Source organism: Leptopilina heterotoma, unplaced genomic scaffold (genome assembly GCF_015476425.1).
Source record: "Leptopilina heterotoma isolate Lh14 unplaced genomic scaffold, ASM1547642v1 Lhet_46, whole genome shotgun sequence".
NCBI classification, from domain to species: domain Eukaryota; kingdom Metazoa; phylum Arthropoda; class Insecta; order Hymenoptera; family Figitidae; genus Leptopilina; species Leptopilina heterotoma.
Window position 1 is genome coordinate 1401764 of NW_025111092.1, and position 24267 is coordinate 1426030.

The 24267-nt window shown below is 28.3% G+C and overlaps 2 protein-coding genes across 2 annotated transcripts; one reads left to right on the plus strand and one right to left on the minus strand.

The window, feature by feature from the left end:
• The first annotated feature begins 1808 nt into the window (after positions 1-1808).
• LOC122507311 lies at positions 1809-3104 on the plus strand. The gene has a single exon (XM_043619936.1). It carries the CDS (start codon positions 1809-1811, stop codon positions 3102-3104), a length of 1296 nt encoding a protein of 431 aa, XP_043475871.1.
• A 4279-nt stretch (positions 3105-7383) lies between these two features.
• On the minus strand, positions 7384-14601 carry LOC122507312 (odorant receptor 2a-like). The gene is made up of 8 exons (XM_043619937.1): positions 14332-14601; positions 11351-11436; positions 10771-10978; positions 10262-10503; positions 9975-10074; positions 9517-9624; positions 7869-8024; positions 7384-7452 (listed from the first exon to the last, which is right to left on the minus strand). The coding sequence occupies exons 1-8, from the start codon at positions 14599-14601 to the stop codon at positions 7384-7386; spliced, it is 1239 nt and encodes a 412-aa protein (XP_043475872.1).
• Between the last annotated feature and the right edge of the window lie 9666 nt (positions 14602-24267).

Here is a 24267-nt window from a genome sequence, read left to right on the forward strand (position 1 = left end):
GTTATTACCGTTTGGTCTTCGATAAAGCACAGTAAAAAAAGTGGTTTAAGGATTATTGACCCAGGTACACAAAATCAAAAGTTAGTGACATAGGAGTATAAAATAACACTAATACGGAGTCATTTTAATATGTCAAACAATTAATTTCTTTAAAGATATACCATTTTTAATAGTTTTTAGAAGAATTTATAATTGTAAAATGTATATATTTAGATTTATAATATTTATTTTAAGAAATTAACTTTTGTCAGGGAGTGTACAACAACTTAACAAAAAAAAATAATAATATTTTACAAACAGGATTATAAGCTTTAGAAAGCATTCTTTTATGAACAGTATGTGAAATCATAAAAAATATTGTTACATGCAAAAAAAATAGAGTTAAATTATTTTTAAACATTATTTTTGGATATTGAAAAAGTCAAAGTAAGGCGTGACAACACAGCATTTCCTTCTTTTTGTATGTCAAGGGTGGCAAACCTGACTACAAATTCACTATATATACATATAGTTAAAAACAAATAATGGCAAACAATTTAATTTGTAAAGAATGTACTGCAGTTTTGTCTTTGCAAGATATAGTGACTGAAAAGCAGTGTGGTGCAGCTTCTATGCTTGTAACCAAATGTCGAAATTGTTTAGCTGACAATACTGTCACAGCAGACAAAATTCATTTATCTGAAAAAAGAAATACACATTTTGATATAAACTCGAAATTATTACTTGGTAATTATAACTTTAATTTTAATAATACTATTAAAAAATTAGTCTTGCTTTATTTACAAAAACATAACCTCAAAAATCATGTATTCTTTTTTCTTAGGTACTCTGCACTCAGGACAAGGATGCAGTCATGTTAATAAATTATTTAGTGCTTTAAATATTCCACCCATCAATACGAAGCTTTTCAAGAGACACGAAAAAGAGATTGGCCTTGCTGTGGAGGATGTGGCAAAAAAATCGTGTGAGGAAGCTGCGATTTTGGCAAGAAAACTAACCATTGAAAATTCGAAGGAAATTGAAAAACTCATGTAAGAGAAATATACTTTTAGTATATTTCTTATAATTCTTTTAACGTTTAAGAACATTTATTTTAAACAATTATGATCAATTTATTAATATTTATAGGTTAATTATTTATATGCTATTAATTTAACTTTATCATAAATTTTTACATCTAATTATTTATAATAATTGGAAAGGAATTTTATACTTTTAATTTATTATAAATATCGATTAATTAAATTATGTTTTATAACAATATAATGATCTATATATTCTTCGAAAGATATGTTATTTTTTTAACTGTATTAATTATAATAGAAAGTTAAAATAAAATGTAAATCGAAAAAATGAAGTATCTTAATGATATTCAATTTTGTGATCAACCCATTTGAACTAATTTTAATTGCACTAAAATATGTTTCTGAAAAGTTCGATTTTCATAGCGTTATTTTTTAAAAGGCACAGTTTATTTCGATAAGTTTCATATAAATAAATGAATATCAATTTTAATCTTTATCGTATGAAGCTTAGAGTTTATTAATTTCTTTATTTATTTTTTAGGCCTGAGCATTTGCAAAATGGTTTCATTATCCCGAAAAAAGATTCTTCAAGCGTTTCTAATGAAGACCTAGTACGCTTTTCTGCTTCCATCGATATGGGTTGGTCAAAGAGAGGAACTGGTCGCAATTACGACAGTCTTGATGGTCAAAGTGCATTAATTGGAACTCACTAAAGATTTTATAACCTCGATACAAAGAAGTTTCAGTTTTGCAATATCTCAAAATAAAGGAAAAAATGCTTTAATGTCGACAGCTATAAAAAATATTCCGTTCCACTACTTCAATAAGCATAATAATTGTGGTTCATGGTGTACAAACCGCTTAGAAAATGATGAATCTTTAAGTGTCAGTTGTAGAACGGAATATCTTAAAAATCCTAAATTGTTTGAAGAACTACAGGAATTATTCAATGACTTGGCTAAAAACACACACAGATTTGCAGCTTGTGCATCTTCTCAAGCAAATGAGAGTTTTAATGCCATGGTTGCTAGTAAAGCACCAAAATCTCGAAGTTACAGTACATCAAAATCATTTGACTATAGACTAGCATGCGCCGTGAGTCAAAAAAACTGTGGAGAAAAATATATGCTCTCCGTAATGAAGAAATTACAACTGTCGCCAGGACATTATACTAAACAACATGTAAAGAAAGTTGAACATGTGAAGAAAAAACACTCTACATTAATAAATAAACCCGAGTTCAAAAAACGACGTTTGTTTTTGAAAAAACAGAGGACACTTTTACGTAAGAAAAAGGAAACTTCTGAAGGCAACATGTACGAATCTAATATGGGATTATTGAATTCATCTGAAGAGGACGAAGTTAATAGAAAGTTTCATGGGTTGAAAACAATAGATACAGCATTACCATTAAAAATGGTCTACTTTGATCTTGAAACATCTGGTTTAAGCGCGAAAGCAGATATTCTGCAAATTGCAGCTATTTGTAATGATATATCTTTCTCTGTTTATTTGAATCCGACACAAGAAATTTCTCAGAGAGCCTCAGAAGTAACTGGTTTACAAAATGTTGAGGGAAATTTGCTTTTAAATGGAAGAAAAGTTCAATCATTCCCCTTATCAACTGCAATGAAAAAATTCTTCCTTTTTCTTGCTGACTTGGAATGTAGGTGCATTTTAGTTGTGCACAACGCTATATTTGATTGTCCTCGATTGATGCTAGCAATAAAAAATGCAGGAATGATGGATCACTTTCAACTTGTTGTCCAGGGATTTACAGACACTTTGCCTATTGTAAAAAAGATTACTCGTAAAACGGAAAAAGGAGCGAACTCCCTTGAAGGTTTAGCTAAATCTTTGAATATTACAGCAGATAGTGCTCATAATGCTCTTTTCGACGTTTGTATTTTACAAGAAATTGTCCAAAAACTTGATATTTCAGATGATACTCTAATAAATTGTCAAAAAAGTTGGCAAACTTTTTTAAAAGAACAAATTTCCAAAGAGACTATTTCTGCAGCAGCCAAAAAACTCTTGATTCTTCGTGATTGTACCACAAGTCAAATGCGAAAAAAATAGCAGAAGGAGGGATTACATACGAAATGATTTGTGATGCGTTTCGTGAAAATAAACTTAATGGCTTAGAAAAACTTTTCGGCAGAGATGAGAATGGTAATAAAGTCACAAAGTCAAAAACTGTAATAAAAAAATTTTTGATTACTTAGACAAAAATTGTTTGTAAAAATTTAGAATTGTATGGTATCGATGAAAATTGTGTAAACAAAAGGTCTGATAAATACCAAAAACTACTTTTATTTAAATGTTTTTCGAAACTAGGTGTTATCTAACATTGTTAATTTTATGCTTGTTAATTTTATATTAATATATTAATTAAATGTATAATAAACACTGGTATTAATTGATAATTACCAAGTAATATATTAATAACAGATCAAAGATTTATTTAATTTCATATTAATCAAATAATACAAAAACTATTTGAGACTCAAATTGTACGGCTTTGTCGAATTTCTTAATAGAAAATGAGACTGATTTTTTCGATGTAAAAATACGACAAATTAATGTAAATTGGATTTTTGTTTATGGTAAATAAAAACATGATCAAAAGCATCACAATTTTAAACAGTGTTTGGAAATTTCATTTTAAATTGGACACATTTTGAATATTTTTATAATTTAAGATTTTTAAAATTTTTCTAAATTAAAATTAAAAGCAAATAAATAAAATGTTTAACAAATTTTTTTAAAATATTGATAATTTTTTTATGACAAATTCTTCAAATTGTTAAATATACTTTTTTTTTAAAATATTCATTGCGCAATTTCAAACAGTGGTCGCCTTATAAAAATAGCTGCTTGAACGCGTAACGTAATTTCAAAAGAATATTTCTCCCAATTTAAACAATTATTGACAAGTCGGAAATAATACCAGTAATCTTGAATTCTTGTCCTTTCATTTGCGCACAAGAAATTGAAACTCCAATATAATACACGACTAAAGGAAGTAAAATGTGAAAATTTGATGTGCCCATTAGGTGCTGCCCCCTGGCGGTAATTTTATGTACCGCACATTTGTTTAACTTTTTTCTATTTAACTTCCTGACATTGTAAATGTAAATAAATATTTTACTTTTTGTGCGCAAATGAAAGATAAAATATTCAGGATATCTGGTATTTTTCCGATTTTCTAATAACTGTCTGAATTGGGAGAAAAATCATATTCAAATCAATTATACATCTGAGAAGACATTTTTAAAAAGCGAAACATCATTAATGAAAAATTTTATTTAAATTAAATCTGACTTTTCTAATATCTTGAATGCTCATTCATTTGTAGGTTATATTTTAGAAAAAGCATGATAAACTAAACAAACATATTTTGATGTTTAGGTTAAATTTTATTTTAGATGTAATATTGTTTAAAATGGATTTATGATCTTTATAAAAATGTTTTTGAGCTTTCGCTGGCTGACAGCAAGCCTCCTACAAATGTTGAGGTTAAGTGTTTATAATTATAAGTAATTATTTTATTGTATATCTTTTCGTTAAAGTAAGTAATTTCATAAGAGAAAAACACGAAACCTATTTTCCCGCCTTTTCTCTTTAGCGTTTTTTCGCCCCTTTCATATTCTCACACATGCAAACTTTGTGTATATTTATAAAGCGATGTTGCCAAATCTATACATTTGGAAGTACATATTTTCCTAATTAATAATTATTTTCAAACTTTCGTGACTTTTTTCTCAAAAACTAGATTCTGAATTACATTCAAATTCACCATAATTAAACTTTAAGAATCAAAGAATAACATACTAAAATTATGTATAAATCTGCTCATTTTTTTCGTCAAAATTTATAAAAGTGTTTAAGAAGACGTGTAATTATTTTCGATTACCATTAAAAGCTATGTTAATATTAATGTTTGTAACTTTTAAACCAGGTTCTGAAAGTTAATCACATTTTACAGTAATATTTCTACAAATATTATCTTTTAATTCTCAAAATATGAACCAATTCTGCTCATTTTGAAAATAGGGTCAATAATCCTTAATACCCTGATTATTGATTTTGATAATAACGTACTCTGGTTCATTATCAAATTTACCAGGAGATGAATGAAGAACCCCAAACTTTAAATCACTCCTCACATATGCCGCAACTCCACCACCTCGCTTTTCTTTTCTATCTCTGCATATCAAATTATAATTATTAATTTTTACCATACTGTCTCTAATCTCTTCAGTTAACCACGTTTCACTTAAGGCTACAACATGAATTTCATTTGATAATGGCTGTTTTCGGCATTCACCCAGGGTTAACCCCGAGTTAACAATTATCCAATCATCAACAACATTCTGTTGGATCTAACCAATCACCGTTAACCGGAAGTTAACCCGGGGCGAGTGCCGAAAACGGCCAACAAATGAGCCCTCAAAAGATTTATATTTGATTTAAGCGAATTTATGTTAATATGGCAAATCCTTAATGATGAAACTTCAGTAGCTCTAGAAGAATCAGAGCATATGGGCATTACACTTGAAGGCAGAGGTTGAGAAAGCACAGGTGGTAGTCATTCCTTCAATATATCCAGGTCCTCATTGAAAATTATCTTAATAACTTCCCCTCTATCAACACGTCTCACAAATATTATACATTCTTTGTGCCACACGTATCTGTATTGCAAGAGTTTCGCCTTATTTCTGACTTTTTTGAGCAAGTTATAAAAATCAGGAGGTAAATATACATTTACATATACACGACATTTCGGCAAAGAGGAAAAACTTCGGTTGACAAAAGGGACTTTCTGCTCTTCATTGCAGATACAAATTCACTACCGGGTCTAGTCGAAGAAAAACGTACCAGCACTGAGCGATTTTTAACCTCCAGTGGTTCCGCCGATGCCACTGAAGTATTTCTAGCAGGCATTCTAAATGTATCAATAATTTCCACTGGAGCAAGTATAACTTTCAGGACAGAGGCAATTGAACAAACTAGCTGTCTCAAATCTTCTTCACTACTTTCTGGCAAACCCGAAATAACCACTGAGTCCGCACATTGTTTGACCTCAGTTCTCGTCAAGCGCATATTAAGTTTTTCACGATCACTTTGAAGTTCCACCACTTGCTCTTTTAGGGACTCATTAACTTCAGAAATTTTTGACACTTTGCTACTTAATTCCTTTGTTTGTTGAGCAATATCATTAAGTTTCACAGAGGTTTCCTCCATTTTTTTCTGTAACTCAGGTAGACATCCAACTTTAATTTTAATTTCAGAAAGATCAGAATTTAAGTCACTTTGCTCCTTTCGAAGAGCTGACACTTGATTTGAACAACTTGTAATGACAGACATAAGTTGCTCAAATTGAGAATAAGAAATTGACTCACTTTCTGTAGTATCCATTTTTTCGTGCCGAGTACCACTTTCTTCCCTTAAATCAATCTTAATTAATTCCTCTTTACAAAGAACCAACTCATTATTTGGATTATATACTTTGTGAGTATAACAAGTCGCATTTGTGTGAAAGTATTTGTCACATTTTCGACAATAAACCGCAATTTTTATTATGACCTTTTTACAAAACTGACATAGTTCTGGCATTTTCACAAAAAATCAAAAAATAAAAAGAAGAGATTAAGTACTCAAAAAGTAATAAATATTCCTGCACGTTAGGCAATCAAGATTACATTAGAGCAGATATTAACGTGCTCCTAAAGTATAGACAACCCAATTATCAGCACTGATAAGATTTATAAGGTAGATCACAAATAAAAGTGTCCCATTGATATTACAGGATTCACTAAATCGCTGTTTTCAATTTTGCTCGTAAGATGTCATTAACGTCAGCCAATAAATTATGACGTCATAACAATTGTCTCAAAACACAAGAAACACTAAAAACACTAAAAAAACAATGCAAGTTATAAAAATTGCATGTAAAACACATCCACCAAATCATAGTAGCAAAAATGGGACTGCACCTTCAGCATCAGCTCTGACAAAATAAGCTGCACAAATCAACTACAAACCAGTTATTAGTTATTAGTTATAACCAGTTATTCCAGTTATTTTACGAAACAAATATGCACAAAAGCAATGCAACAAATAACAATTTCATCATAGTCCATGACAAACTCAAAAAAAATATACCACAAAAAGAAGAATTATAAAATTATAAAGACATTTTGTAAGAGCACTGAAATAACACGTTACTCGTTACTAATTAAAATTGTTATTTGAATAATAAAAAACAACAAATTTATCAACTTTGATATATATTTTCTGAATTTAATTTCAAAAAGGCAGAGACAATTTTTTAAATTATTAAATCAACTGATTTTCAAATTGATTGTGAACTGACTTGTTTTCTGTGAAGAAGAGTAAACATCGAATAAGATGTTTGAATTATCTGCAAAATTATTAAAGAAAATTATTAATAAATAGATTAGTTTTAAATTAATTGTCAGTATATTAGTTAAGTATTTCATAATTTCATTTTTAATTATAATGTCTAATTAATTGATACTTATTATTTAATCAATAATAATTAATACCAATAAATGAATTAATTATTTCATACTAAATTATTAATATTTATATTAATATTTATATTTTATTTTTATATTAATTAATATTCAGTATTAGCTAAAATTATTCCAGAATATATTAATTATTGCGGAATTAATTAATTAATTCAGTGAATGTTATATAAATCTTAAAATTGCAGTAATTTATTAATAAATTTATATTAAATTATTATATTAATACCTGTATTAATAAATAGTAAAAGGAAATTGATATTAAATTTAAAAATACAGCACTTACCGACATGAATGTTTGTACAGTTAATTTAATTAAAAAATCAGTGTAAAAAATAAGTGGTCTCTGTGATCTCAACATTATAATTTGTAAATCCCTTTTATAACGTAATTTTAAGTTCAACCAATTTCCCATATAAATTGCTGTACCTAAATTTTCATTCTTTGAAAATAGAAAGAATATCATAAATTTATTTTTAAATTATGTAAATACTTTTTTTTAAAATATAAAATCTTTATATAAAATTTTTTAAAAAAAATTATACAGGTCGAAGCAAACTTTTGACAAATCTTAAAAACCAAAAGGAAGATATTGTAAATTGAAAGTTAAAACAGTGTCTGAATCATTTTTCATTGAGTTTTAAGCGAATCTGGTAAATTTTTGAGCATTTTAATCGCCGTATTATATCCTCCATATTTAATTTTGAAAATCTGATATACCAGATTCGTAATCAGCCCCCAAAAAAATCTCCGAGTAACAAGTTTCAAGCATTTCGGTTAAGTTTTTAAAAACTTGTCCGCCATATTGGTTCGGACATATTGAATTTTGCAATTTTTAGAAAAACTTTATTTAAGGGCATCCGGGAAAAATCGAGCCCAAAAAGTGTTTTCCCGCGTGTCGTCTCACTCCTAAATAATTAGAGCTATTTAGTTCGGATTTATCATGATAATTAGGGGAATTCATGATGATAAAGAATATTCTCGAAAATTGCAAGTAATTTTTGAAATAAATATTGAAAAACGAAATTACAAAAGTTGTATTTTTGGCGAAATTGAGAGACAATATGGCGGCGAGCACACAGACAAGTGGATCTATGTGTCAGTGGTCAAGGAGGTGGCGCCAATTCTCGGAAGTGGTCGCGACTTGAACTAAGGAAATGTATTAATCTCAAATTACTCCACTTTCAATCGTTAATAAAATAATTTCCTCGCAAAATTATTGCAAAAACGGAGAGGGCCGCTCCTCGGAGAGTCTTCCTCTAGCACCCCTCCAAATATGAACCCGAAATATTTTATCCTCTCAAAATGAGACGTCTATACTGAACCGTTCAAAACCCCCTTTTTCCGTATATTTAAACAATTTTTTTCAATAATTATTTATCAAAATTTCTGTAAATTCTGAGAGGACCGCTAGTCCCAGAGCATTTCTCTATATTTACCAAAAAATCCCGACTCAAAATATTCTTTTCTTTTTAAATGAGACGTCTATCACGAAACCAGTATTATTTCCCGGATGCCCTTAAACTACTTCCATTTTGTTATTTTTGCATAAAAATTAATAATTCTAGTTCGGACGATAATTACAGTCCTACTAAACCTAAATATTTTAAAATATTTAAGATTAAAATTTAAAAAGTCTTTAAAGGAGGAAAAATAGTACTTTCGCATGATACTACGAACTTTTAGAAAAGAAATCTTCTCTTATGATGTTACATGACTTCAAAAATGATAAAATTTGATAAAAATACAGGGTTTTTAAACTTTTAGGTTAGAATATCTTAAAACCTTGACGTGCTGAGGAAATTTTAAAGCGAGATTCAGATTCAGCACATCAAGAAACTTTGAAAAAGTTTTGTTCGGTTCTTGGTTTTGAAATTCGACAAAATTTTGGCGGCAATTATTATTTTTAGAACGCAACGTATATTAATAATTACTTGAAGGTATAACTCATTTCCATTATAACAGTAAATAAAAATTTGATAGGTCATACACAGTGCATAAAAGCTGTGTCCAATTAATTCTGCAGGAACGTATGTCGTCATCTTTAAAAAAAGAATTTTTCTTCTTAATAAAAAGAATAAGCTGCTAATAATTTTTCAATTGGAAGGAGAATAAAATTATGTAGACATAAATTTTACTATGTGCTTTCTATTTTATTATTAACTACTTTTTTATATTTTTAAACTATGGTGAACTATGGAAAGAAGAAAAACTATTTTTTTTAATATTTTCAAACTGTGGGCAAAAAATGGAAAAAACATGTTGCCCATAGTTTGAATATATTAAAAAAATAGTTTTTCTTCTTTCCATAATTTTTATTAATTTAGATTTAGAGAGTAAATAACAACTGTAAAATTAGTGATTAAAATAAATAAAAATTAAAAATTCATACCTGTGATACAGAATATGTTGATAAACAAATAACTACAGAATTGATAAATAATTGTAAACCAATTGCTGTGCAGAATATATTTTGAAGTTCGTTAATAAAACTGAATACACATAAAAAAGAGAAATAATTTTACAACAAAAATAATATTAAGAAATACGCATTATAATTTTTAAGAATATGGAAAATCTCGAAATTATGAAATTGAAAATTTAAAAAAAATATAATAATACACTGACAATAAAATATTTTTAAAAAATATTAATTTCGTATTTAAGAAAGAAACTAACTCATAAATAGTCAAATTGTGCTCAATGCATTTACGTAATTTTTCTTTAATCTTCTTGTCAACCAAATCTTCATCTACTTTTTCGATTGAATTTTGTGAAAGACTATTTTTTTCACTATTGTCCCCTATTGAGGCTATATTTAATTTTAGTATTTCAAATTGACAGCATGCGACATTGATTAGACCACTTATAAAAGAATCGATGGCCAAATTATTGATGCAGCACATTATAATTGCCACTGCCTGAAGTTATCGTCATTAATTAGTAAAATAATTATAATTTAATATATTATTATTTTTTTAATCATATTTATAATATAAATTATTATAATATAAATATATTATATTCTAGTAAATTGTAATAAATAATAATCATAATTATAATTATTATATTTTTATAAATTATTATTATGTAAATTGCAATTGTTATTATAATAAACTATTAAACAAAGGCAAAAATATAGCAATAGTTTATATCCATTGAAAGTGGGAAGTTGGAAAAAAAATTACCTGATGTGTCCATGTAATAACAAAAGCAATTGATTTTGTTGTGTCAAAAGGATACCATCCATCAAGTGGCAATCTTCTTTCGTTATCATTTACAAGTGCACTTATTGGTATTAAAGACATAGATGTAACACCGAAAGCACCGATTATTTGATAAGTACAATGATGAACTATACCTTGCCAAGCAAACGATGACAGTACTTTTTTGTATCTGTAATATACAACAAAAAATATTTTAAATTTTCAACTCAAAACAAAGATTCTGAAATATTTACAAATTTAAACTATAAGTATACAGGGTTGATGCCACAGCGGTGGATTAACAGCGGTAACAGGCATAAGGTAAAAAAATGTGTTATTATTTTCTCATTGAGTTACTCAAAAATAAAAAAAACTCAATATCGCCTTTTGAAGCCTTTCACTGCTGCTAATCCAACACTATTGCATCTATTCTATATATTAAAAAAAATCATTATTAAAGTACTCCAGAAGCATAAAATACAATTATAAGAAAAATTTTATTTTTACTAATTTAAAGAATAAAAAATTTTAAATTATTGTTCTTTTAGATTTTAAATAATACCTTACATTATCTTTCGAAAAAACTGAAGACTCAATGATTGAGAGTAGATTGTGTATTTTTTGATGATGCCAAACAATGAGAATAAACTTTACATATAAAACAAAAGATTTTTATTAAAGCACACAAATTACAATTTAACACATTCAGAGATAAATTATTTCACTCTAATAAGTTGTTAGTAAAAATTAATCATTATTAGAAAAAAATAAATAATTTTTAGTAACTAATTGCTTTTACACTATATTCATAGTATAGTGTATATGACAATTACGGTCGGACAGGAAATTCAAAATTGTGTTATTTTATAACGAATAGTAAAATAATTTGAAAGTATTTTCATATATACAAGTAGTAATAGGGGAGTTTTAGTCAGACCGGGAATCAAAAATTGAAAAATTTTATTATCATTTAAGTTACAATCGCCTCTATAGTTGACCATAGTTTTTATTTCCTCTTATAAAGTAGTGTTCGCACAGCAATCCAAATTAATAATAACTAGCAATAATTCGTGCGCGGCTAACTTCTCACTCACTTTTTTAAATAAAATTAGCAATTTTAAAAATAATAGAACGTACAAATTTTTAATTTAAATTTTTTTTATAAAAGTAAAATATGAATTTAAAAAAATTAAATTTTGAAGAAGTTACAAATGATTGCAGAAATTCAATTATTTTCAAAAGCAATAAAATTCTTGTCACAAAATTCAATTATGTTCAACATTTACAAAAAAATCTCGAAAAAATCCTAATTATTATCTTTATAAATAAAAAAATTCTTCTTCAAAATTGAATTATTTTCAAAAATTTAATAACATTCTTGTCAAAATTTAAATTATTTTTAATATCTACTATTATAATAAAATTACCCAAAAGAATTCAATTATTTAAAAACAATTTTAATAAAATTGTACGCAAACATTTAATTATTTTCATAAATAATAATAGAAAGACAATGTATTTAATTATTTATAGAATTTTCAACTTTAGCCTATATATGAAACGTTTAATTTGATTGACATTTTTCAATTTTCAATAGTAAAAGTCAGTTTTTAGTATAAATTCGTATCTAAAATTCAAATCCCTAAATTTTTACAGTGTATGATCAGCTTTAAGTCAGACACATTTTATACTCTTTTCAATATTGTGTTTTATGTAGAGAAACTCAGTTTGGGTCCGACTAGAATTTTTTAATTTAGTAAGATTAAATCTCATATATTTTCTGTAGAATGACTCAGTTCGAAACAGTCTTGAATATTTGAAAAATTTCTTAATAGAAAAAGAGCTTAGACGTGAGGAGATTTTATCTTCAGTAGTGTAAATAACAAAGGCCGACAAAATTTTGGCGAATCTAAGAACCAAGAACAGGACAGTACACCGAAAAAAATAAAATCTTAAAGTGTGAAGAAAATTCCGCTTAACAAGTAATTTTACATTCTATTTTGAATATTCGAATATTAAAAGAGGAATTTTTGTTTATATTTAAAAGTTTTTTAACTAAAAAATGAATTTTAACCTTTCTTTTATGATTGAAATTATTCCTCTCAAATTGAAACAAATTTATATTAGAAAAAAGATTTTTAAGTTCTTTTTTGTTTTTCTGAACGCAGGTTCAATTTTTTCGGTGTACTTTTCCAAAGGTTTTCGACGTGCTGAATCCGAATCTGACTTAAGAATTGCCCTATCACGTCAGGTTTTTGAGATATTCTAACTTAAAAGTGCCATTTTTTAAGACCTGTACAATCAAGAGAAAATTATTTTTCTAAAAATTAATTGCGGCATCTGAAAGTTTACCCCTTTTCAAATGTAAAAAAATCTTTATTTGTCTCTGAGATATCGTCATTTAAAGTTTTTGAATCTGGTAAGTATATGAATATTGACAAATTTACCAAATTCAAAAACTTTAAATGTCGATATCTCAGTGACAAATAAAGATTTCTTCCAGTTTTAAAAAGCTTTTTAAAGGGGAAGAATAGTACTTTCAGATGCCGCAAATAACTTTCAGAAAAAAACATTTCTCTTGATTGTACAGGACTTCAAAAATGTCCAAAAAACGTGTTATTGACACTTTTAGTATAGAATATTTCAAAAACATGACGTGATGGGGCAATTCTGAAGTCAGATTCGGATTCAGAACGTCAAAAAACATTCGGAAAAGTATTGTCCGGTTCTTTGTTCTGAGATTCGCCAAAATTTTGTCGGCCTGTGTATGTTTCAATCAGATACACCATATTTCTGTTTTGTTATATCTTTTTGTCGGCAATAAACTTTTTTCTCAGTAGTGTAAATCAATTTTTGTTAGTCAGAAAAATTAAAAAGTGTCTTTGCACTCGTAAGTAGTACAGGTAAATATTAGTCAGAAAAGGTCTGCTATAGTAATTATTTTCGTAATCTTTTCCTTATTGTAGTAAATGACACTTGCAAATAGTTCGTGAAACGTGAAACTTAAATTTGGATATAAATATTTGTCAGTAGATACAGTCGCTTAGAGTCAGGCAAAACGTTTTAAAAATTCTTTTCTATATTTTACAAGCTCAGTAGTAAAAGTCAGTATTAACTTAGACAGTAAAATTAAATGAACGCTTTTGTCGAACCGAACATTGTATTTTTGTTTACACTATAAAAATTCAAAAGAAAAAAAGTTTTTTGATTAAAAAAAAATTATTAATTAGTACTTATAGACAGAAGTATATATGTGACACGGAGAGTTAAAAGGGACCTACGGTCCGAAAAAAAGATTTCGAGAAAAACGACTTTGAAGTTTACCAAGTTAGTTTTTTTGGACTGTTTTTTGTCAAAGTACCTAACTTTGAAGTGAAATTGTGAGAAAAATAATGCAGCTAGAAAGCTGCGGTTTATTGCGTTGGAAAGAGCGGTTTATTTACTATACGAACAGATAAAAAAGTGAAAATCGATTGTTTCGGATCGTAGGTCCCTTTTAACTGTCCGTGTTACAATATATATAACTTAATTCCTTTGAAATACCTTATAAGCGTGCAGAGAGTTCGTGATGAATAGTGGAACTCCAGAAGCAATTTTCGCAAGATTGTTACAATTAATAATAATATTAACAATTTCTACAAAAAGATAAACTCCTAATGTAAACATAAAGAAGCAAAAGCTGTAAACAAAGAACATTGTTTTATAAAAACCGGTCAATTTCGGTGGTAAAGTTCCCATATTTCGTAATATTCTCATACTAATTTTCAAATGGTGATTAGGTTCGAGAATTCTTTCTCCCTTCTTTTTATTCATCATAATTTACTTATTTATTTATTCACAAACAAAGAAATAAATTAAAAATAATTTTCAATTTTTTTAAATGTGTTTTGTTTTTTTACTTTTGTGTGACTTTCAACATTCTACTGAAACTTTGATAAAAGGTAATAGAAATAGAATACCAGGAAATAATGAATAAGAATGACAATAAATTGTAAGATGTTTTAGTACTCGAAAATAATCGACATTTAGTTTTCCTTGACGACCCATTTGCCAATTCTGAATCATATACTATTAGAGGATAGTCTGTAGATGTCTATTTAGTAATATGTAATTAACAATTTGCAAATCAATAGTGAGGAAGAGAAGTCACGAAATTTCAAAGCCCATTATTAATTTTCTCTGTTTAATAACAGGTTTTGTTCTTCTTATCGATCCTTGTTAAATAACCAGTGTTGTAAATTTAGTCAATACCGGAATTGCAAGCAATGACACTGTATATCAATTTTAGTTATAGAAATAAATCCACTAAACAAATTATATTTTATATATTATTTTTTCATAAATATTATTTTTCTCGAAAAATGCCTACTTTAATTAAAATCTGTAATAGATTGCAAGTTTATTAAATCAAGTGAAAAATAAAAAATATAGAAACAACTCGTCAAGATATAAAAATAAGAATAATAATAATATAGTTTCAAATTGTTATAAAGAAGTGGTAATGTAGTAACAAACTATTAATTAATAAAATTTACTAAATTATTAAATTTCTCTATTATTTAAATGTTGATTTTTATTAAAATTGTTTTATTAATAAAATTTAATTTTTATTAAAATTTTTATTTCAATGAAGCTTAATTTTGCCTTTCTGTTTTCAAAAATAAAAACTAGGTAGTAATCGCATTTTCCGTGAAGTCGATGTTCACTTAGGTGAAAATAAAATCCCGACCTTATGGCAAATACTGCTACAAGGTTTTCACTTTGGAAAATTTTGAACAGCAAACTTACTATTTATTTGTTTTTACTTATTATTGTTTTTAAAATTTTTATTTCTATTAAACACATTTTATTTTACTCCTAACAACATTTTCCTGTTCTTTCGTTATAATACAAATTATTACACTTTTAATAAATAGCAATGTTTAAGTTATTTAATATTAGTTTTAAGAAATGAGAATTTTAATTTATTCAATTTTATTAAAATAAAAAATTGGAAAATTTTATGCTATTAATATTCGTTCAATTTATTATTATTTTTGGTGCTATGGAATATTTATTGTTTGACTCGCTTTCTTCTGATAAAATTGTTCTAAGGAGAAGCCGTATTTTTCAATAAAAGTTTAGTTTATCGTTTAAATTTTAGTTCAACATTTCTCGTTCAACATTTTGGAAGAAGAAAAAGAAAATTGTTTTTGAAATTTATTAAGTTATTCAAATCATGGATTTCGGCTATATATCGGCTGCTGATAGCTCGTTAATGACAGACAATGAGGATATACCACCATTGTATTCATCATCACTTCCTAATAAAATTCAAGAAATAAAACAAGTTCCAACTCTACTGAAACCAACAAGAAAAAATTATTTAAAAAACATTGCAATCCTATCTGTGAGATAAATGAAGAAGAATAAGGAAAGAGAATTGCAATTTATAGAAATTTACAATAGTTTCTATTGGAATGACAATTTGTTGAATATAAAAAGAAACCAAGCATTATATGATACTTCGATAGATATTGAATTATATGAAAAAGTTTATGGATTATATTTAAAGAATGAGATTCCAGTATTTTATCAATTAACGAATTTCACAAAAAGTTATATACATATCTACCATTGAGATTACTGAATTTGTGTTTCAAATGCAAACAATACGGTCATTTGCAAAGATATTGCAAAAATGAGCATCATCCTGTTCAGATCTGTTGGGATTGTGGGAGAAAGAACCACCATACAAAAGAGTGAACAGTGAAATTTGATGACGTCAAAATTGAAAATATTAAATATGTCAATTTTGAAAGTGAAATTGAAAGTTTGTTGAAAATAGCATTTCCAAAAAATGAAAAAGAAGAGGAGGAAGAAAAAGAAGAAAAAGAAGAAGAAGAAGAAGAGTTTAAAGATAACAATTATAAACCACAACTCGAAACATACAATCAAATTACAGAAAAGGAGGAGGTTTTGTATCGTCACAATAATGAAATTTATACTTCGCGAAGTTTACAAAAATTAAAAAAAGCAAAAGAGACTGCCTACTATAGTCAAAAATTGATTGAAAATTTCTCTCAAAATACGGACATTCAGGCCGCAGTCCCATGACAGCGTTTTGCGTTGCGTCGTAATGGGAGAGAAAAAGACGCAAATATACGTTTGCTTCATTCTCTCTTATTACAACGCAACGCAAAACGCTGCCATGGAACTGCGGCCTCAGTCAAAAGGGAAATTCGATAAAAAGATGTTGGGTAATAGGAATTAAAAGTGTTTTACTTGTCATCAAATAGGACATTATAGAGTAAAATACCCTAAAAAGCAAGATGGGAAAAATTGCTACGTTTGTGGTGAAATTGGAGTAACGCTAAAAACTTGCAAAAATCCACATTAATTGGAATGAAATGATGTCGAATTATCCCTAAAGTAAACTTTTAATCCGCTAATGATATTTCAAAATTTATAATATTGTATTTTCAGAAAATTAAATTAAAGTTAAATTAAAGTTAAGTTATTGTTTGACTCATTAGTAGAAAACCACTGAAAATTTTTATTTTTTTAATGAATTTTATTTAATTTTCACTAAAAAAATATTTTTTATATACTAGAGACCCTATTTAGTGGTTCTTGATTTGATGAGGTTTCTAGTGTATAAAATATACAATAATTACTATTTCTTCTTCCTTTTCAATCCGAATTAATTTTCTAATGAGAACTGACATTTTTTCTGTGCAAAAGTGTAAACATTGAATATGACATTTGAATTATCTGCAAAAATAATAAAAACTCATGTAAAAAAATTGTATGCAAAAAATTCTTTTATACTTGTATTTAAATGAACACGAAATTCACTTTCTTGATATTTATAGATAAAAAAAATATATTATTTTATTATTAATGATAAAAAATAATTACTTTAATAAGTAAAAATATTATTAATGAGAGAAATGAAACTTACTGACATAAACGTAGGAATCGTCAATTTGATAAGAAAAGTAGTAGAAACAACGAGTGGTCTACGTGTTCTAATCATAATTATGTACAAATCTCGTTTGTAGCGCGTATTTAATTTCCACTAGTTTCCCATGTAAATTGCTGTACATAAATTTTCATTCTGAAATTTATGAAAATATTACAATTATTCAAATCAAAGCTAAAAACAATAATATTAATTATTAAATTTAATTTAAGAGTACTTTCTGGTCAAGAATTTGAAAAATAAATTTCCTTTATACCTCGGTCGAAAGTACGTACTTCCCTCTGCGATTTCGCAGCAGAAAGTCAAACATTTGTGCTTTGGTTGCTTTTCATACCCAACCTCTATTACAGCGGAAGTAAAAGAATTATATGTCGGTGAAAATACCACTGTCGGTAAATAAGAAAATTTCGAGTTCGTCGAATTTCGAATTTTCGTCAATGACAATTTAACGAGTAATTTTTATCGCAATATAAAATGAGATAATTATTTTTAAAACTTATTTTAATAAACATTAAAAACAAAAATAAAATAATTAAAAAATTTTTAATTTCTTTTTTAATACGTGCTAAAATGTTATAATAAAATTTTAATAATTTGAAGAAATAATGAAATTGTGTTCATTAGAATGTTTAGAATTTTAGAAACATAAAATTAATTTTGTACTAACAGAAAAGTTCTTTTGAAAATATAATATTAATTTATCTTTCACATTTTTTTCGTGCCTGCCCCCGACCAGAAGCACTCGCTTCGCTCATGCATCAAATGTCGTGGCAGGCGAATGTTGTTTGCAAGAGAGAGACAGAGAAAAAACCAGAGCTTCACGTGTGTCCGCTAGAGGCGTTGAAGCGAGGAGCAAAAGTAAATAAAGATGGCCGGCTGTCAAATGAAACTCGATTGCAATTTTCTTAAAAAATAAATTAGCAAGCGTACTTTCGACCGTATATAAAGGAAAATAGTATACATTACACGGGCAGAAATTCGAAAGCCCAAAACTACGCGATGATGCCCTCGGCTTCGCCTCGGGCATCATTTCGCGCAGTGCGGGAATTTCGAACTATCTGCCCTTATAAAATGTAATATACTATTTTTTGCTTAAAAATGTTCCTTATCATATAATTATTGGCCCAAAACATGTTCTAAGAAATATGTAAAAAAAAAATTAGAAGGTTATTTTTCACTAATTCTGCACCAGAATGTTCCCTTGACAGAATATAGTAAAGTAAACATTTACTTGAAGATATAATTCATTTCCGAGAAAGGTGAAAGCAAAAATTTGATACGTCATACAGAAAACGTATGAAAAATTCCCTAAAAATTCCACTGGTGTAAATTCTCTGGCCTTAAATAAAGAAAAAATTTATTTCATTGTTCGAAATTTTGATGTCACGTTACAATTTCTTTTTGTACAATAATTTACAGTTATATATAATTTTAATCGAAAAGTCGGACAAATGTCAGAGTTTACAACCGCTTGGGATCCACGCCCGTACTGACCACCACACAGTGGGACGAAATCACCAAAACGTGTCCAAAATGAAAAAAACAATTTTTTTTATTTTCTTCTGTAAATGGTATGGTTTGTTGCCGTGATTATTCAAACTTTAATACCGAGAAAGACGATTTTATGTAGGGTTCGATTTCGCTAGTAGTTCATCGCAAAGTTATCCTTCATTACGCTTTCACACGACGCGTTGCACTAGCTGTGATTTTAAGAACTTTAAAAGTGCAGTGAAACAAAAAATTTGGTCTTTTTAAATCGCTCTCAAAATAGAAAATCTTCCTGAAGGTATATAACGTTAATATTAATCCACGTTTACGTAAGTGCAAATAAATATACGTACATATACATATCTCTATAAATAGTGATTGAAGAAAAGTCTATTTTAAAAAATATTTTTAAAAAAACATTACGCAAACTTATGCTTTTATTCTACCTGGTATTTGTACCTTATAATATTACTTTTGACATCTTTTAAAGATAGCTGCCTTAAACTGCCTAACAAAGTTTAATAACCATTTTTGTACCTGAGCGCAGTGGAACATAATTACAAATGAATAGTTAAAATCTAAAAGCGGTTTAAAAATCAAATGAAACTTATTACTCAGGGTAATGTAGGAAATTATTTGCTGATTAAGAATTTTTAATTAAGGAAGATTTCGACTATATCGCGAAAGGCAGCTATTAACTGGGGTTCGCGTCCTCACAGATGCATAGTGCAGTCGTTCACGCAGCTTATTTTTTCAGATCAAAAATTAAATTAAAAAAATATAATTATTTACCGACAACAATATCGGAATAATTATCTTAAGAATAACACCTGACTCTAAACCAAAGAGTTCAATCGACGTGTAATAGATGTCACTAATTGCTGATATAGTCGAAATCTTCCTTAATTATTACTCAGGGGTTTCTAGGGTCATAGATTACAAATCTGAAAACAAAAATTTTAAAATACAAAATGGCCGATTCGAAATGTCCGACAATTTTTAAAAAAAAATTTATTAAAATTTTAAAAAATACTTGTTAAGGAGTTTTTGGGGTCGCAGGTTACGAATCTAAATTAAAATTTTTTTAAATAAAATAACAGATTCAAAATGGCTGCAAAATATTAAAAAAATTGTATTAAAATTAAAAACAAATACCTGTTAAGGGGGAAGTAATGTATTTTTTCGATTATTTTAAAATTTTTTCTAAATTAATGTATGATATCTTAAGAATATTGCGTGAAAATTTCAAGTCGATTTGAGCAAAACTAATGAAGATATGGGATTGTAAGTCTCCGCCTCTGCATTCATCATCTGTGTGCAGTGAATTGTCAGTTTACTGTCTGTCGTAATTTTGCATTTATAATTGCTAAAATTACAAGATAGTAATCATAAATTAAAAAAAAATGTCGGAGATTTTGGATCCACCAATTCGTTTTTTAAATTTCTGACTTGTAATCAGTGACCCCAAAAGCAGGCAGTATGGCAGTCGTCCGGGTTGACCTCTTTGCGAAGTTTACCCAGAACGTCAGCATACGTTAATCCTTGACCGACTCGGATTAGAACTCCGGATCTTTTTGACCTCATTCTTTCCAATTGAGGAATCTTTGGATCTGGTACTTTCTTTCCCATTGGAGGAGCTTCCTCCTTTTTCCTCTTATCGGTTTGGGTTCTAGTCTCCTCTGGATTGTCACCCTCTCGCTTCCGTTTTTGAGCATCTGTTATGAAGCTTTTGAGATTACGCCTATAGGAACGCTCTCTCTTTTCCTTACGGTCCTTGCGGTTACACTCCGCGCCGCTGAGAACGCATGCTAAATCGAAGTCCGACTCATCGGCCGCGACATGCTTTACTTTTGCCTCTTTCAACAGAACTTCGATGGCTCTGAGGCCATTTTTTACCGTCCTATTGACGTTCTTCTAAATGTCGCAAGACTTTATCATCTTTGCGACCTCCAACTCAATTTTGTCAAGGTAAGTCGCCTCCTCATTTCTGAGCCGCGAGCATATCTCACAAGTCTCTTCTATCGCCTCGTCGTCTACTTCTGAGTGGATAGCGCTATGTACGGTCTTTCCGCTACTGCAGCTTGACACACTCAGAAGTGTGCACACTTCAGAAGTCTGGCAGCGGGACTACATCTCCCAGCACATCAAAGAAATCAATGATGTCTGGCAGTGGACCCGCTTCTCCCAGCACATCAAAGACATCAATGATGTTCGGCAGTGGACAACCAGCGGCGGGATGTAATAAAATATTAGAAAATATAATAATAAAAATATAACAAGTTTCTTTTTGAACGAAACATTAAAATATTCATAAATACACATTCAGTAAAGTATTGAAAATATACCGGTATTACATCAGTCCATATTTCCAAATTGCCCATTGCCGCGTAGTAATTTTACAATTTTTATTTCAGCTGGTGAGACTTAAAAGTATTTGAGAGTTCCATGCGAGCGTAGCATAGTGGTTAGCGTGCGTGATTTCGGTGCGTAAATATTCGGTTAGGCGTAGGTTCGTACCCCCAAGCGTTTGGATTTTTCAAATGTGTATATAATAAAAATAGCGTTAAGGGCATTCGGGAAAAAATAATGGTTTCGTGATAGACGTCTCATTTAAAAAGAAAAGAATATTTTGAGTCGGAATTTTTGGTAAATATAGAGAAATGCTCTGGGACCAGCGGTCCTCTCGGAATTTAGAGAAATTTTGATAAATAATTATTGAAAAAAATTGTTTAAATATACGGTAAAAAGGGGTTTTGAACGGTTCAGTATAGACGTCTCATTTTGAGAGGATAAAATATTTCGGGTTCATATTTAGAGGGGTGCTAGAGGAAGACTCTCCGAGGAGCGGCCCTCTCCGTTTTTGCAATAATTTTGCGAGGAAATTATTTTATTAACGATTGAAAGTGGAGTAATTTAAGATTAATACATTTCCTTAGTTCAAGTCGCGACCACTTTCGAGAATTGGCGCCACCTCCTTGACCACTGACACATAGATCCACTTGTCTGTGTGCTTGCCGCCATATTGTCCGAAACTTTCGCCAAAAATACAACTTTTGTAATTTCGTTTTTCAATATTTATTTCAATAATTACTTGCAATTTTCGAGAATATTCTTTATCATCATGAATTCCCCTAATTATCATGATAAATCGGAACTAAATATCTCTAATTATTTAGGAGTGAGACGACACGCGGGAAAACACTTTTGGGAGGTTGATTTTTCCCGGATGCCCTTAAGTGTATGAAAAAATGTGTAAAGTGAACTATCAATAAATTGTTATCAGTATTTATCTTTTGCAATTAATTATTATTTTTTTATTGACATTTGTTGAAATTATCATTTTGATCCGAGCCGGTTGTCAGGCGGTAGAATGCCAGCGCACAGCTGGATAGTAAATTAAAAATCTGCAGTCGGTACAGTGCCAGGTCCCAGCCAGTTGAATTATTCACAGAACGACTTTTCGTGGCCGGTTACCATTTTATTTTTTTAATTTTATGCATTTCGTTTGACTAAAATTGTTTCTTATTACTTACTATACCTGATCATTACTACTAAATTGCAATTTTAACGTTCCGTCTGACTAAAATTGCCCTTTACTACTGAATATTTAAATACAATTTATTTTTCTTAAATAAAGTATAAAATACCTGAGAAACAGAGAAAGTTGATAAACAAATAATAAAGCAACTAAAAACTAATTGTAATCCAACGACTGTGCAAAATATGTTTTCAATTTCAGTTACAAAGCTATAAACAAATGAAAATTATAATGGAAATTAAAACAAATGTAAAGAGAGTAATAATAATTAATTCTATAATTGAAGATTAATTTTTCAAAATTACTCAAATATTGCCAAATTATGTTTTATATAGCTGCGAATTTGATCATTAATTTTTTTATATTTATATATTTTCGATTCATTTTCATTTAAGTTTGATGAAATATTTTCCTCCTCAATGTTATTTGCCAATGATGAGAAATTCCATTTCAATATTTCAAATTGACACGAGGCCACAGTTATTAAACCATTGATAAATGAATCAATTGTTGTATTATTAATACAGCATAAACTAATTGCAATTCCCTGAAATACATAATACAAAATATTAGTTTCACTTAAAAATTATAAAATTTTTCTGAAAAATAATTAATGTTTCAAATATATTTTACATTAAAACATTTCACTTTCTTTTAGTAAAACCAATAATCAAATAAGAAAAAATTATATTGGATTCGAGTCCCTCTATAATTTAAAGAATAATTCATTTTAAAAAATGCAAAAATGATGTATTTTATTAAAATATTTCAAAAAATAAAATTTGTAAATGACAAATATTTTCGTGTAAACTAAATAAAAAAATGAAGTAAAATTGAGAGAAATAAATAAAATAATTATGAAAGATTTCGACTATATCAGAAATTAGTGACATCTAATATATGTCACTAATTGCTGATATAGTCGAAATCTTTGATAATTAAAATTCTTAATCAGCATATAATTTTCTACATTAAATAAATAAAATACCTGCTGTGCCCATGTGATAAAAAAGGCAATTCCGCCGTTTGTGTCATACGGATACCAACCGTCTAATGGCAATTTTCTTTCGGAATTTTCTTTATCATTTATAATATTGTATAATGGAGCTAATGCCCAAAAAAATACAGAAAAAAATCCCAATGCTTGATAAATACTGTGATGAAATATCCCCTGCCAAGCGTACCGCGATACTATTCTTTCATATCTTCAATATATAATAATTTTTATTAATTATAAACTTTCGAGTGTTTACTTTTATTATTATTATCACTTTATTATTATTGTGTTACTAAGTAAAAATAATATTTTTATTTCATTAATTTTACAATTGAAATTGTTATTTGTTAATAATAACAGAAGAAATAATAATAATTACAGTAATATTAATACTACTGAAAAGTTTAATAAAATTTAAGGAAAACATTTAAAGTTTACCTTACGTTATCTTTCGAAAATATGGGACTGTCGATAATTGAGAGAAGCTTATAT